The sequence below is a fragment of the Agelaius phoeniceus genome, chromosome 7, assembly GCF_051311805.1.
Source record: "Agelaius phoeniceus isolate bAgePho1 chromosome 7, bAgePho1.hap1, whole genome shotgun sequence".
NCBI lineage: Eukaryota > Metazoa > Chordata > Aves > Passeriformes > Icteridae > Agelaius > Agelaius phoeniceus.
The window spans coordinates 4,009,333-4,025,710 of NC_135271.1; the positions used below are offsets into that span (position 1 = coordinate 4,009,333).

The 16,378-nt window shown below is 51.8% G+C and overlaps 1 protein-coding gene across 1 annotated transcript; it reads left to right on the forward strand.

Moving 5' to 3' along the window:
- Positions 1 to 1,299: 1,299 nt before the first annotated feature.
- LOC129131464 (olfactory receptor 14J1-like) lies at positions 1,300 to 13,987 on the forward strand. The gene is made up of 3 exons (XM_077181401.1): positions 1,300 to 1,436; positions 1,537 to 1,625; positions 12,981 to 13,987. Exons 1-3 carry the CDS (start codon positions 1,300 to 1,302, stop codon positions 13,985 to 13,987), a joined length of 1,233 nt encoding a protein of 410 aa, XP_077037516.1.
- The last annotated feature ends 2,391 nt before the right edge of the window (positions 13,988 to 16,378 follow it).

Sequence of the window (16,378 nt, forward strand, 5' to 3'; positions counted from 1 at the left end):
CATCCCTCACGATTGACGCGACGTGCTGAGGTGTTCCCACTCTGCTGCATGCCTCCACCATCTCTGCCAAGGATGGCCGTCCTGGCATTGCGCTGATGACCCGTTGACAATCCGGGTTGGCATTGCCGAAAGCTAGACTTTCCAAGAGAGGTTGCTTCGCCTCGTCAATCGTCACCTGTCGATCCACAGCTTGCGAGAGTCGATCTATGAATGATGAGAATGGTTCTGTGGGACCTTGCCTGATGCATGAGAATGGGACGTCCGGAACTCCCGCCGGAGCAATCTGCAAGATCGCTTTGCGTGCTGCTTCTTTGATGTCATTCAGCACCTGTCGTGGAAGCCGTGCTGCTTGCTCCACTGGATTGTCATCTGGAGGATCTCCTGCCAACTGTGCTTCTGTGAGATTTGCGTTTGGCCCACCTTGATAGCTGGCTCTCAACTCTGTGAGATATCTTCACCATCTTCTGTCCCAGATAAGACTTTGTGTGTCAGTGAGAATCATTGACACAAGACATCAAATGTCAAATGACGTGAAATCGTACATATTGAATGTCCCCTTCAGGAGCTGTTTGAAGAATTGTGAATTCAGACCATTGTTCTGAATGGCCTTTGATAAGTCTTTGATCACTTCGTGACCCAACCTTTCCCACCTTGGATTTTGACCTTGTGCATCATATGTCACTGGCATTATTATGTCTCCTGATCCTCTGATCAGACCCTTTTCTTTTGATAATTCATTTCTAATTTCCTTCCAGTCTATTGGTTCTATCGGTCGTTCTTCTTCCTCCTCTGGAAACTCCATTGGCCATTGCCTGCACAATGGAATCGTGGAGGCTCTTGGTGATCCTTCGCTCCATGTTCTTTGACTTGAAGTTTTCGGTCTTGCTCCTAAATCTGAAAAAGAAACTTGAGGTTCTCTTGAACGCGTTCCTTTTGCTGCATCAAAAGACTGCAGAAGATTTCTTGCTGCTTCCCCTGCTGAAAGCATCCATGCTGGAATTCCCTCTCTTGCTGTAATGTGTATCATTTCTTCTCCTTGAGGCTGTGCTTCATCTGAGCTGTCTTCAACTTCATATGATCCTGAAGTTGATGGAAAATTATCCTTTTGTTGTGTTGTTGTTGTTGTTGTTTTTGTTTTCTTTAATGTGGTTTTCTTTTTGTATATCGTTGGAAAAAATTGTTGCATTGTTGCAGTTTGGCCAGCAGGTGATGTGGTGGCGCTGTCGAGCAGGTCCAACATGTCCTGCAGTGTGGTCGTCCCTCCACGAGGTGGCGCTGTTGCCTGCCTGGACGACCGTGATGACGACACGAACTCAATCGGTCCCTGCTCAGCAGACTGCAACGCTCGCAACCGTGTTTGAGACCAAGTTTGCATGGCTGTTAACTGAGCTGGCATTGAGGGTTGAATACTTGAATGTTTCTTTTGAGTGGAAGAGGTTTGAACCATAGGGATTGAGGCTGAAGGCATCGGGACCGGAGAGGGGGTGGAGCCCCGGGATGTCGAACCCCGAGCGTGGCCCCTCCTCTTTGCCCAAGACGTCACAGGGGATCGGACCCGCCCCCGACCTCGCTCCGCCGGCACTCCCTGCGCATGCGTGCCTTCGGGGACGCCCTCTGCCTCCCCTGTACTGACGTCACTGTCTCCGTCCCGCTCCACCTCCGAAGCCTCCTCCCTATTGTCTGTTCCTGCCCCTCTCTCCTCCTCCTCTGACGCTGTATCCACACCCCCTGCCGAAGCGCGCAGCACCCCCCCCCCCCCATCCCCACGCGGGTGTCCCCTTCCGTGCCGCGATTCGAGCCGATCTCCGGGTCCAGATTTCCGGGTCTGACGTCACCACCGCGCGTCTCCTGCGTCCCCCCATGGCAGCTCGCCGGAGCTCTGCAGCTGCTCCGCTCTTGCTGCCCGTGTCTGACGCTGCCGCGCTGGTTTGAGAGCCCTCCCCGGCCGTTCCCCGAGCCTTGCTCGACCCGCGCACTTTTGGCACCGCGCCAGATGAGGCTGCCGCCGCTCTCGGCGTTGCGCTCGCAAAAGCCGCACCAGAACCCGTGTCTCCCATCGCCTCCACGCCCCCCCCGCCGGCCGCCGCCGTGCCGCCGCGCCTGCCACGAGAGAGCGCATCCCCCCTCCCCGACTCCGCCACGTTTTCCACCTCCTCTCCCCCTGATTCCTGCGAATCGGGACGGTACACTCCTAAAGAGTGGCCTGTCTCCTCGATGTCGCTAGGAGAAAACCTCATTTCATCAGGGAGTGGAATGGTATCATCAGTGTCTGAGTCGGAGTCTGAAGCCCCTGCACTCTCTGGGGTCTCAGGGTGCTTTAGGGTTCCCTTGGGTTTTTGGGATGGTAGGACTGAAGGCAATGACATTTCTCCTTGTCCCCTTTTCTCGGGCACCTTTTCCCCCAGGCCAATTGAGATCAGAGCCAATTTCTGCTTGGAACCTTGCTCTGCTCCCTCTGCCCTTGTGGGACTCGCAACAAGTTGTTGCCTGGCTGACCCCCTAAATTGAGTTGAGGTCGCCTCTAACATAATTCTTGCTGAAGACAGCAATTTCAAGGCTGTCTTATCCTCATTGATGGCTAGAAAATATAGGTGTCTGTTAACTTCTTGCCAAAAGCCTACTTCAAATAAGAACCTTGTTTCTGAGTACGGGTAATTACACCGCACCCACAGCAATAATTCTCTGAGTTTTTTCTTTGGGATCCCCTTAGTGTGTGTGTCTGCCACGCCTTGTAGGTCGGACAGAATTTCTATTTGTTCCTGGGAAAGTGTACCCCCCATGTTCTTAATTCTTGACCTTCTCACCGAATTCCTGTCGTCAGAGCAGTCCGGAGGCTCCTGGTCTCTGGCCTGCAGGTCACAGGAGATGGATCTGGAGGCGCCTTTCCGATTCCGATCCGGGCTGTCCTGCTACGAACTTTCTTCGGCTGAAGTGGAGTGCGATGTTTTCTGTGGCTGCTGCGTTTTCAGATTCTCCTGGCTGCTTTCTGGCTGTTTTCCCAAGGAGTTATCAGGGCTCTCCTGGGAATGAGTCCAACTCGGGAGCTGCCCACTCGGTGCTTCAAGGCTGCCCCTGTGCAAGAGGTGCACAGCAGAGCTCACCGTGGCTCAGCGAAGGCTGCTGGATGCTGCTGGATCACCGGTCGCTGCCGAGCTGCTCCCCGGATCACCCGCCGGGTGCCCACCCAGGGACACCAAATGTCGGGTTCGGCTGTTTGTCTCTGCCCCGACACAGGTAGAGTGGTTCTTGGGTGGGCACGATTCAAAGGACGAGTCTGGACTCTTCAGCTTTTCGATCTTCAGGTTGTTTATTATTTCTTATCTACAAAATTTTCTGTCTGCCCAACAGAGGTCTGATCTGCAAGCAGTCACAGGCACTCTCTGACCACCCACGGGGCAGTCATGTCTTTTTATACTAAAATCTACGTACACAATATTTACCTTTATTTCCCAATGCTTTTCACCCATGTTAGCAAGTGCACCTTCACCAGAAACCAATCCCCAAGTGCCAACATCATCACAGGAGATGGAGGACAAGAAGAAGAAAGAAGAAGGACGAGACACGCCCTGATCCCTCCATCTTGTCTCCATAACCCCCCTGTACCAAAAACCTTAAAGTTTATATTTCACCCTCTAAATGTGTCTCTTTTACACCTTTTACTCTAAAGTGATTCTCTTGTCCTCAAACTCTTGTTACTTCTGTGGATGGATCAAAATCAAGCCACCAAAAATCAAGCAACATTCCAGGATTTTCGAGACCCCCAAGGGTTCTCCTGGCATCTCTGGACATCGGGAACGATCTGCTGAGATCCCACACGCCGCCATCGTCGAAGTAAAAGAATGGCCCATGCATTTACTGCTGACTGCAAAGATGATGTAAAATTTTGGTCCCCAGGGGCCATAATTGTGGCATCCTTTCTGGCTCCAGGGGTGACAGCAGCAGGCACCCATGCCACCCTAAATAAGTTGGGATGCTGGCTTGCGAAGCAAACCAATGCCACTTCAATGGCGCTTTCTAGCCTTTTGCTTGATGTTGATTCTATTCACCATGCAATGCTTCAAAATAGAGCTGCAATTGATTTTCTTTTACTTGCACAAGGCCATGGTTGTGAAGAATTTGAAGGCATGCGTTGCATGAACCTTTCTGACCATTCGCAATCCATCCACTCCCAGCTCTCTGAGTTGCAGAAGTTAACCGGAAACTTACAGGTAGAATCGGGCTTTGGTATTGATGGATGGCTCAAATCTTTAGGCCTGGGATCATGGCTACGCTCTATTGTTAAGGCTGGCATTATAGTAGGCATTATAGCTTTGTTGGTAGTATTAGTTTTGCCTAGCTTTTGCATATGCTTACAAAATCTGGTGCAAAGGATGATATCTGCTGCATTTAATCAAACATTGCTTGTGCAAAAAGAAAACAGGGGAATTGTGAAGGAATGGCTACATGACAGGGGCCACTTTCTGGACCAAGAATCGGGAGGATGCAGCTAATCTGGGTCCCTGCACCTGCAAAACAGTGTCCTTGAGCATAGCTGTGGTACAATAACAAGCAGTGAGAGAGACATGAGAAAAGAAAGATGTAATCCCTAAGGTATGAGGAAGAGCTGATATCATATTATAGCCAATAGATTGTTTAGCTTGCAGAATATGTATGAGCTTATTACTTGTTGTGCATAAAAGTCTGATGCTCTCTTCAACAAACGAAGCTTGCTAAACACTCATATTGTGCATCCAAGTTTCCCTCACCGCAACATGGTCAGAGGCAGTCACAGCCATTCCATGGTGACATCCCAGGGCACCTTGGGCTGCAAAGGCACCCATCTGTCACAGGCACTCACGGGGGCTCCACGGTGACATCCCAGGAGTCCCCAGGCTGCCAAAGAGCCGGGATGTCCCAGACACTCACAGGGGTTCCTGTCAGGGGCACAGTGGGAGCTTCTAGCAATGTTTAATATTAGAGAAGCTCCTGTTGAGTCTCAATGTGCAGAAAGGAGCCCCCACAGATCCCCAAATGTCACCTTTGAGTCAGAGATGACACAGACTCAGATCAGAAGGCTAAGGGCTAAAAGCCACCTGTTTTTTCAATCCTCTTCTTTTATATCTTGTTTTGCTACAGGTGGACCTCATTGGTCATTTAATCAACACATTTCACATGATTGGCTGATTAAGACAACACCCTTCAGTAAACAACTTTATGGAAAAAAGCTAACTTATTTCAAACATTGTTGGGGCACCAGTTATTGATGTTTGTTTTCTGTTGGGCCATTCTGGGGGATCCCTTGATGGGGTAAACCCTCTGTAGCAGTTCTGTGCCAGGTAAAAGGAGATGCAAGGGACTTTTTTGGTCTTCAGCTTCTTGTTTATGGTTATCTTATCTAAAGTTCTGCATGCTGTGCACACCAGGCTCAGCATGCTGGAGAAACACCGCAAAATGGCTCTAAAATGTACAGTTTCAAGGTCTTTCAAAAATTTTCTCATCCAATTAATTTTTAAAACCTACATTATTTCTACTTATAGAAAAAAAACTCATCCCTTGACTGTCCACATAACCTCTGCCCTGTGCTTTTCTTGAACAATGACCCTGTGCCACCAACACTGCAGAAAATGGAGTAGATGGAGAAGAAGAAGACAGGGACTACACCCCAATTCCTGCATCTTGCTTCCTATCTACACCATACTAAAAATCCCAAAACCTAAATTTCTCACCCAAGGGACATAGTATAGTACTCTCTATTACCTATTTAACACTTTGGTAAATTCTAATCAATCTCAAAGTCTTGGAAATTCTCTCGGTGGGCAAAGGTGAAAGGCAGTCAGGACCCCTAAGAGCAGACAGAGAAATATTCCCTTTGCCTTGGATTCCCACACATTTAACCTAAAATCCTTTAACTTGTGAAGTTACCCAAAAATGTTCCACGTAAGTAGGATTAGAGAGAGAAGAAACAGAGACCAACAGAAAGACAGAAGATCCATAGAAAGACACACACATAGGCACCAACTGCTGGGTTTCCAGCATCACCAACAAAAGGAACCCCAGGAGAAGGCAGGATCCAGACCCTGGGCTGGCCTAGTGCTCCCGCTTTTAACCCCCTGGGCCTTCATGGCCCCGCCCCTGGGGTGGGACTGCCAGTTGCTTATCCAATCAGAGCCAGGATAGCCCCAGCTTCTGGTGTGTGATTGATTGACAGCTAGGCCAATCAGAGCTGGGTCAGCACCGCCCATGCTGTTTGATTGACAGCTCTGCCAGGCCAGGGCTGGGGGCGGGGCTCTGTCCCACCACAAACCAAGGCCTGACCCGGCCCTGGCCCCACACGGGCATTCCGAGCATCCCAAGGTGTCTCGGGACATGGATCTCATCCAGCCTCTGACAGCCACCACAGTGACACTACGGAACCTCATGGAGCCATGGGTCAGTTGTGACAATGGAGATCCAAGGAAACGATGGTGAGACTCTGGAATCCAGGAATCATGGAATCAAGGAGACCATTGTGCAAATCATGGGCCCTATGGAAGCAAGGATCAATGATCAAACTGTGGTTTGATTGTGATTGATTTAAAATAGAAACAAGGAGCCATTGTTTCACAGCGGGGCTGCGTGGGGCCAATGGACCCTTGTGACTCTGTTGGGGCTCATGAAACCAAGAAGCCATTGTGACATTGCCAGACCTCATGGAATCAAAGAGACCATTGTGACAGTGTTAGGACCCATGAAGTCAATGGAACATGGAACAGGTCTGCCTGGTTTGGCCTCCTGGGGGCTTTCTGACAGGTCCCACTGAATTTGACATGTCAAGAGCCACTTCCCATCTGACCGTGAAGCACTGGGGCTCCGTGCTTTTATTCCTATGGGAAAGAACTGTCTTTCTTGTCTTGCTACCCATGGCCAAAATTGGGATCCTGCATCTAAAATTCTCTATATCCAAGGGTTACTCCCAGACAAAATCTGCCCATACAGTCAAGTCTGGCCAGCCTTGGCCTCTGGTGACTGCCTCTCATCTGCCCCTGCACCACTGGGGCTCACTTGTTTCCTTCCTATGGGGACCACTTTGACACTGCGGAGCATTGTAGAACCAATGGGCCATGGTGACACTGCAGGCCCTTGTGGAACCTGTTACACTGTAGGAACTTGTGGAACCAAGGGGAACATTGTGACCCTGCAGGGTACCATGGATCCAAGGGGCCACTGTGACACTGTGGGGCTTTGTGGAACCAAGGACATCTTTGTGGCTCTGTTGGGCCGCATGGTCCCAAGGGGCCAGTGTGAAGCAGCAGGGCTTTGTGGAACCAAGAGGCCATTGCTGCATTTCAGGGCCTCGTGGAGCCAAAGGGCAGTTGTGATCCTGCAGGGCACCGTGGATCCATGGAGAGCATTGTGGCATTGCAGGGCCCCATGGAATCATGAAGACCCTTGTGACACTGTGGGGCCCCATGGAAGGAAGGGGCCATTGTGACACTTTGGAGCCTTGTGGAACCAAGGACATCTTTGTGGCTCTGGTGGGCCGCATGGTCCCAAGGGGCCAGAGCAAAGTAGTGGTGTGGGAGTTAACCCAGCTGTAACTCAGAGTCAGACAGATTTTACCCCAAAAGAACTGGGCGCGAGTTTCAAGCCCTGGGAATCATTTAACTTAGGGTGAGTTTGAGAGTTCCCCCATAAGCCTTTAGTGTTGTTATGCTAAGTTGTCCAAGTTCTCCTCCCCTATTGGTTACTTGTTTCCCCTATAGGGTTATTGTTCTAGAGTGTTCTTCCCTCAAGTGTATATTTTGTTGCTTCACCTTTATCTCAGGTCTTTGAATCCCACCCCTCATACTGTGCTCGACCTCTCCCTGTTTATTGTTTTTCACCCTGTTACTAAAGTTCTTTTTGGGCAACTCCATTGATCCTGCTTGTAGGAGCATCGGGGGGGAGGACGGTTGGGATGGACGGAGACGAGAGATCTCTGAAGCCAGGTCTTGGAACTTGTGGTTTATTGCAAAGGGTGTGGGTGCAGGGGCCTTGTTTGGAGCTGCCAGCCACAGCTCACAGCAGGCCCAAGAGAGGAGCTCGAAAGAGGCGCCCAAAATGGATGCCCAAAAGAGGAGGGGAGTTCCCATTACAATACAATAAATCTTCTTCTGTGCTGCATATTCTAATTTTCACTAACCAATCTGGTACAGGACGGACGGAGACGAGAGATCTCTGAAGCCAGGTCTTGGAACTTGTGGTTTATTGCAAAGGGTGTGGGTGCAGGGGCCTTGTTTGGAGCTGCCAGCCACAGCTCACAGCAGGCCCGAGAGAGGAGCTCGAAAGAGGCGCCCAAAATGGATGCCCAAAAGAGGAGGGGAGTTCCCGTTACAATAGAATAAATCTTCTTCTGTGCTGCATATTCTAATTTTCACTAACCAATCTAGTACAAGATACAAATCTTATAGCATTTACATACAGCCTATCATAATCATTACATTACCATACTGTGTTACATTTTAAACCCTAAAAATTCCTCTTTGCACCCCTTCTGCCAAGCTAGTAAGGTCTGCTCTGACCCTTGGACCTGTCTGCAGGCAGAGGGTTTTGTTTCATCAAAAGAAGATTACCTTCAGCCGGCCATACCATTGTTTTCCAGTTGTTCAGTAACTAAGTCTTGGTATCTCAAAGCTTGCTTTCATTTCAATCTCACTTATAGTTTCCATATTCTCAAAATCTTTTCCCAGGCAATCATATTTATAAAGCTTTCCTGTTTCATCTTCCCCATCATCTGCTCCTTTTCATTTTCACCACCCTTGCCCTGAAGTTGGGGAACCAGAAAGGTTTGTCACAGCCACCCTCATTGCGACCTTTGGCGCCAAAACAGGGACCCTGACATTCAGTCACGTCAGCTGAGGTTAGCTGATGGATAGGCCAGAGCTCCCCGGGATTTTGGATTGTGCTGGGCCGGCAGATTCATCATTGCTTCGAGGGACCTCGGCCAGGATCCACAGGGACAATGATGGTTTCACCTGCATAGGATTGCAGGTGGGTTTGGGGAAATGCAAGATATTTAATGTCCATTTTACCACTGTGTTTTATGGGATATGCACCCATATACCATAATTGACTTGGGGTGTTCCGGTGGCTCTTCCGCATAAGGCAGAGAAAGAGAAAAATTTCAGGCAGATATGTAAAGTAGAAAGGAGCAGATATATGGATGTTTTAAGTAATTCTCACTGATCATGACAAAATATTTTCAAAGAAGAAAATAAAATCAATTATGAGGTGGATCATTAAAAATTTTCCAGAGGCCTTTCCTGATGAAATCCATACCACTGGATTTTGGGACTCATGAGATTTAAACTGTACAACTTTCCATCAAAAGGGACCCCACTGCACCCCGCATGCTCCCCATCTTCCACACCATCCTTGAGACCCTTCACCAGCAAGCAGTGTCTCGAAAACTCAATCCATTGGTCACTCCTAACTTGGGACCTCCCCTCAAACCTGCCTTTCTCAGACCTTCCACGATGGTCCAAGATGGCAATGGCCACACTGTCTTGGAGCATCATGCCCTGGAGACTCAAGATGGAAGGAGCCTGAATGTGGCTTCGGAGCCCAACCATCCTCCCTCCATCTTGGCTCCTCCACTTCCTGCTACCACAGCCTTCTCTTCCGCCCTGAATGAACCTCCAGACTCCACCCCCACAACTGCGGGTCACGCCCCCACTGTCAATCGTCCTCTCCACCCTGGGCCATGCCTCCAGAACTCCACCCCGGAAGTCCGCCATCCTAAATCAAGGCCCTTCCTCCCCAACACCTGAAAAAGTGGCAGCGCCCTTTGCCTCAATCTCCGGCAACAATATAACCCCATTGTCAAAGATACTAAACCCAACTGTCACGCTATTTCTAATCCAAATATTTCTGCTCCAAGTTATTCTTCCTCCCCAGAAGACAGTTTGGATTCCCCAGAGCCACCTCGCCCCTCAGCCCCAGAAGATCCCTAGGAAAGGATCTGGAAGGAAGCAGTTAAGGAAGGAGACTGGCAAATCATCTCGAAACTCCTCATTGCCCCCACATGTTATGAAAGAAGGGGGCAGAATCCCAGGTGTCAGCTCCTGGTTTACAGGGAAATCAAGGATCTGTGTAGGGCAGCTAAAAACCACAGGAAGGTCTTACCTTGTTTTAATGACCTAATGAGGGCCATGTTTACAGCACATGCTTTAACCCCCTATAACTTAAAATATATTACGACCATGTTGTTGTCACCTACAGAATACACCCTGTGGGAAGGGGGATGGAAGTGTTTACTAAATCAATTAATAGCAGACTGTGCTAATAAAGAGGCAAGGGCAGAATTGACAATCAACCATCTAGCTGGAGAAGGACAACACAGCCTACCAGATGATCAAGCAGCAGGTATCTCCAGAGAAGTATTGGATGATATCACAGAGATGGCTTTGAAAGCTTTAATCCAGGTATCGGATGGTAGCACCCCCAATTTGGACTACCTTGGGTGGCTGCAGCTAAAGCTTTAGGAGAATTAGACCATCCTGGGTGCCTGTTAAGTAAGCAAACCAATGCTGCCTCCCTCACATTGAGTGGCTGCTCTCAGACACAGAGACCATCAGACACGCCACCTTGCAGAACAGCGATAGAGTTTTTACTCTGGGCACGTGGGCATGGCTGTGTAGACTCTGAGGGCATGTGCTGCATGAACCTCTCCAGCTACAGCGAGTCAATCCACAAGAGCATTCAGGTACTGAAGGAAGGGTTCAAGAAGCTTCAAGTGGGAAACAAAGACTGGGTCAATAAACTCTTCCAATCCATGGGACTAAAGGGTTGGATGATGTGTAGCTAAAACAGGACTATTCATTCTCTTAGTGGTTGTTGTTGCATTGTTAATTGTCCCATGTTTGTCTGCATGCTTCTAGAAAGTCTTTCAAAATTCTTTCAGGTCCATCTTTGTTGTAAAACAGAAAGGGGCAAAGATACCCAACACAGGCTCCTCATGGACTCCTTGGAGGAGAGAACTGGAGGCCAGGATGGCACAAAAACCTCTCAGAGACTCAGTGTGGGAAGGAAAATCCTTAAAAGTACCTAAAAGTATTCTTAAATCCATAAAGTACCTTAAAAACCTTGAGTATCTCAAAGTATTAATGAGCACTACTGAATGTCAGTACAAAGCCCTCAGGGGACTCGTTAAAGCAGATAATTGGGGCCATGATTGCACAAAACTCTCATAGAGTCTGTATCAAAAGGGAAACATCAAGTACCTTAAAAAACTGGAGTACCCTGAAGTATTAATGAGCCGCACTGAATGTTGTTACTGACAAAGCCTCTCCAGGGACTAATTACAGAAGATGATTGGAGGCCATGATTGCACAAACCTCTCAGAGACTCCAAGGCAAAAGCCAAGCCCAAAGTCCTTTGAAAAACCTGCAGTCCCTGCAGGGAGCATTCAGGAGCCCCCAGGGCCATTGCTGAGCAAGGCTCCCCAGGGACTCCTTGCAGCAGATCCTTGAGGCCACTGGGATGTGGGCTAGGGGGGGATGCTGAGGGCAGCACAAGGGGCTGACAGTGCCCAGCCTGGCTGGGGCTGTGCCAGGAGGCCCCAGGGCCTCAGGACAAGGTGTCTCCTCCCAGCCCTTGCTGGCACAGACCCTGCTGTGCCCCAGGGCACCAAGACTTGGCTTCTCTTTGTTCCCACCTGTCATCACTGCCTGCAGTTCTCTGCTCTGCCTGGGGCTTGGGGACACTTGCTCAGTCGTGTCCCTCACTGGGAGCCATTAAAAGTGCAAGAAACTTTGGAGTTGGATTCTGCCTTGGAGTTCTGGAGAAGTTTCTTCAGCTCCCTCTCAGGGACTGATGTTCAGGGCCTGAGCACAAAGGCCCAGAGGCTCAATAAAATCCTTGTGCTGTGTCTGTGCTGCTGAGCTGGGCAGGGCTCCTGGCCCAGAGGCAGCTCCTGCTCACCAAGAAGAGCTTCAAAAGCACATTTCTCTTGATGAGCAGCTCTTCTGCCAGCCCAGCAGGGCTGGGGCACTGCCTGCAGCCAGCCTGGTCACAGCACAGAGGCACAGAGAGCTTCAATCAGTCAGGGCTGGGAAGGGGCTGAGAAGTGCCTGGGGCACAATCACTGCCAGCCCTTGGCACAGGAACCTCTGGCTGCAGGACAATGCAGCTGCAGCTCCTGGAGCCATCTCCTGCAGCTGGAAGATGCCAATGCCTGCAGAGCCTGTGAGTGCATTCTCTGCTTGTCTCTTGTGCAGAGCAGCCAGGGGTGCCCAGGGCTGTCCTGCAGAGCAGGGTCCTGCAGCCCAGGGCGCTCTGCTGGGGCAGGGACTCTGCTGCCTGCCAGGGACAGCTCTCAGCCAGCCCTGGCAGCTGCTCCCAGCACTGGGGGACAAGATCTGGCTGGGAGGAGACAGCTGGTGATGCTTGGGAGTGTTCTCCTTGTGTGGGGAGGATGCTGCATTGTTCAGAGCTGCACCCAGCATGATATTTAACTGCAAAACATTTCCAAGTAAATTATACAGGGAGAACAGCAAGGCAGGGCTTGCATAAAAGGGAAAATCCTGCTTTTTTAATCTACTGCTCTGGATGGGAAATTGCACATAGATATTCATCTCGCTGTTCAGGTTGGGAAAAAATAAAAAAAAAGTCTCACAGATGTGAATAGACCAGGCAGTGACAGAAATCAGCACAGGGCCCTTTAGAGCCAGCATCAGTGTTGCTTTTCCAGCCTCCTCAGGGTTGCTCTGGCATTGCTATCAGAGCCTGCAGAGCCAGAGCTGCCCCTGGGCAGTGCCTGAGCTGGGAGGGCTCTGCAGGGCAGAGCTGAGCCCCCAGGGCTGGGCTGGGCTCTGGCAGCACTGGCAGGGCCCAGCCCTGGGCACAGGGAAGCAGCTGCTGGCAGGGACAGCTCCAGGCAGCAGAGCCCTGGGCAGGCAGTGGGGGGAAAGTGCCCCCAGCCTGTGCTGGGATATTTCAAGTCCTCTCCACACCCAACTATTCCATGATTACTTTTCTTACAGATCCCCATGCCAAGGCATCACAACAAGTGTCCAACAGCAGCTCCATCAGGCACTTCCTCCTGCTGGCATTGGCAGACACGCGGCAGCTGCAGCTCCTGCACTTCTGCCTCTTGCTGGGCATCTCCCTGGCTGCCCTCCTGGGCAACGGCCTCATCATCAGCGCCGTAGCCTGCGGCCACCACCTGCACACGCCCATGTTCTTCTTCCTGCTCAACCTGGCCCTCGCTGACCTGGGCTCCATCTGCACCACTGTCCCCAAAGCCATGCACAATTCCCTCTGGGACACCAGGAACATCTCCTACACTGGATGTGCTGCTCAGCTCTTTTTCTTTGTTTTCTGTGCTCTAACAGAGTTTTATCTGCTGACCGTCATGTGCTACGACCGCTATGTGTCCATCTGCAAACCCCTGCACTATGGGACCCTCCTGGGCAGCAGAGCTTGTGCCCACATGGCAGCAGCTGCCTGGGCCAGTGCCTTTCTCAATGCTCTCATGCACACGGCCAATACATTTTCCCTTCCCCTGTGCCATGGCAATGCCCTGGACCAGTTCTTCTGTGAAATCCCCCAGATCCTCAAGCTCTCCTGCTCCAAATCCTATTTCAGGGAACTTGGGCCCATTGTGGTTACTAGCAGCTTTTCATTGTGTTGTTTTCTGTTCATTGTTTTCTCTTATGTGCAAATTTTCAGGGCTGTGCTGAGGATCCCCTCTGAGCAGGGACGGCACAAAGCCTTTTCCACCTGCCTCCCTCACCTGGCCGTGCTCTCCCTGTTTATTAGCACAGCCACATTTGCGTACCTCAAGCCCCCTTCACTGTCCTCCCCATCCCTGGATCTGGCCCTGTCAGTTCTGTACTCGGTGGTGCCTCCAGCCCTGAACCCCCTCATCTACAGCCTGAGGAACCAGGAGCTCAAGGCTGCAGTGTGGAGACTGATGACGGGATGCTTTCAGAAACATTCAACTGCTGGCCAATTTCTGCAAATCACTTGTAATAAAAGTTATCTTTGATATTTCTTCTCAGCTTCATTTTGGAGGTTCTTTTTCTTTATTTTACTTTTTTTTTAAATGTTGTCCACGAGGAATGTCAATGTTTGTGCTATTTCTCATTTTGTTTCTCTCCACCTTCCCTGTGGCCACAGACTGTGTCAATGAGGGGCTGCGCTCTTGGTGCCTTTAAAGGAACTAAAGGATCTCCCAGCAGAATTTTCTGCAGAGATGCCCTTTTGTTGCCTTCTCTGGAGCTGCAGCAGCAATGTCTGTGTGCAGAGCTGGGGCAGATCAGTGCTGGCCCAGCAGCTGTGCCCAGCAGCAGCAGCAGCAGCAGCAGCACTTGGTGTTGCCAGTGCTGCTGCCGTGGCCCTGCCCCGCTGCCCTGGTGGCCCTGGTGTTGCTGCAGGGCCTGAGTGCTCTCGGGGCCGGGCACAGCCCTGGGGGTGGCAGTGCCGGGGCTGCAGCAGGGACAGGCCATGGGCACTGCTGGGGCAGCGCTGACGCCTCAGGCCAGGCCCTGGGGGCTCCAGGCTCCTTGCCCAGGCTCTCTCAAGAACATGGCCAGGCCAATGCTCAGCACAGAAACCCCCGTGAGCAGCCCCAGGCTGGCCGTGGGCAGGCTGGGGGCAAACAGCATGGCTGGGGCTCTGCAAGGGCCCTGGGGCAGACGGGAAGGAGCAGCAGAGCAGGGGCTGATCCATGCCCAGTGTGCTGCACAGCCCAGGGCAGCGTCCCAGAGCGTCCTCATGCAGCTGCCAACAACATCCCCCCTCTGCAGCCCTGGCCTCTCCCCCAGCTCACACAGGTGCCCCATCCTTGCAGGCACAGACACGGCAGCACTGCCTCAGCAGCCCCTGTTTGCATTGCACACAGCAGGGGCAGCACCCCCATGCTGTTGCTGTGGGGACATGAACCTGAGGGAGCACAAATGCCATCAGCCCCTGGGGCCAGCAAGGCCTGGGGGACACCAGGGAAACCACTCAGCTTTGTCCTGGCCTCTGCAGTCAGCCAGAAAGTTTGTTCCCATCAGCTGGGAGTTTCCTGTGCCACTGCAGATGCTGTTGCTCAGAGCCAGGGCTGCCTGGCAGCCACCCCCAAACTGCCCTGAGCATTTCCTTGCCTTCACCTTTGATTTATTTACTCCTTCTGCTACAAATTTCTTCCCATTTCCCACCCCTGTTCCCTCCCCTGCAAACAGCCTATCCCTGTTTGCCCTTTCCTCTCTGGCCCCACTCTCCATTGCAGTTCCTGAATTGGCCCCATGGGAACGTCCCTTGGGCAGCAGGATCATCCTACAAGTGCTGCAGGAATTGTCTGCAGGCTCCTGCAGTGCCTGGTGCTGCTGCTCCCTTGCCAGAGGCACCCCAGGCCAGGGGGGCACATCTGGGCTGCTGTGTCTGCCTCTGGGGCTCCCTGTTCTGGGCAATGAGGAGGAGCTGCAGAGGCTCTGCAGGACTGACAGGATGGGCTCTGGGGCTGCCAGGAGAAGCTGAGGGACCTGGGCTGCTGGAGCTCCTGAAGAGGAGGCCCAGGGCTCATCCTGCAACTGCTCCAAGGGTGGTTTCAGAGAATCCCAGAATCAGCAAGGCTGGAAAAGACCTTGGAGATCATCAAGTCCAACTTGTGCCCTGACACTGCCTTGTGTCCCCTGAGCCTCCTCTTCTCCAGGATAAACAGCCCCAGCTCCTTCAACCACTCCTCACAGGACTTGTGTTCCTGACCCCTTCCCAGCCTTGTTGCCCTTCTCTGGACACGCTCCAGCCCCTCCATGTCCTTCCTAAATTGGGGGCCCAGAACTGGACAGAGCACTTGAGGTGCTGCCCAACCAGGGCCCAGCACAGGGGAAGAATCCCTGCCCTGCTCCTGCTGGCCACACCATTCCTGATCCAGGTCAGGAGCCATTGGCCTTCTTGGCCACCTGGGCACACTGCTGCCTCATGTCCAGCCTGCTGTCCATCAGTCCCTGCAGGTCCCTTTCTGCCTGGCTGCTCTCCAGCCACTCTGTCCCCAGCCTGTGGTGCTGCAGGGGTTGTTGTGGCCAAATGCATGACCTGGCACTTGGACTTGTTCAACCTCACCTTGTTGGATTTGGGCCCTGGATCCAGCCTGTCCAGGGCCCTGTGCAGAGCCCTCCTACCCTCCAGCAGATCCACACTCCCAGACACCTTGGTGTCACCAGGGTTCCATGAAGCCCCAGAGTGTCCCAATGGTGTCCATGATTCCATGAGGCCTCCCAGTGTCACAATGTCTCTTGGGTCCATGGGACCCCTTGGTGTCACAAAGTCCCTTGGATCCTTGGGCCCTGCAGTGTCACAATGGCCCTTGGTCCCCTCAGGCCCTGCAGTGTCACAATGGATCCTTGGTTCCATGAGGTCTGGCAGGGCAGCAATGCTCTCCTTCGTTCCACAA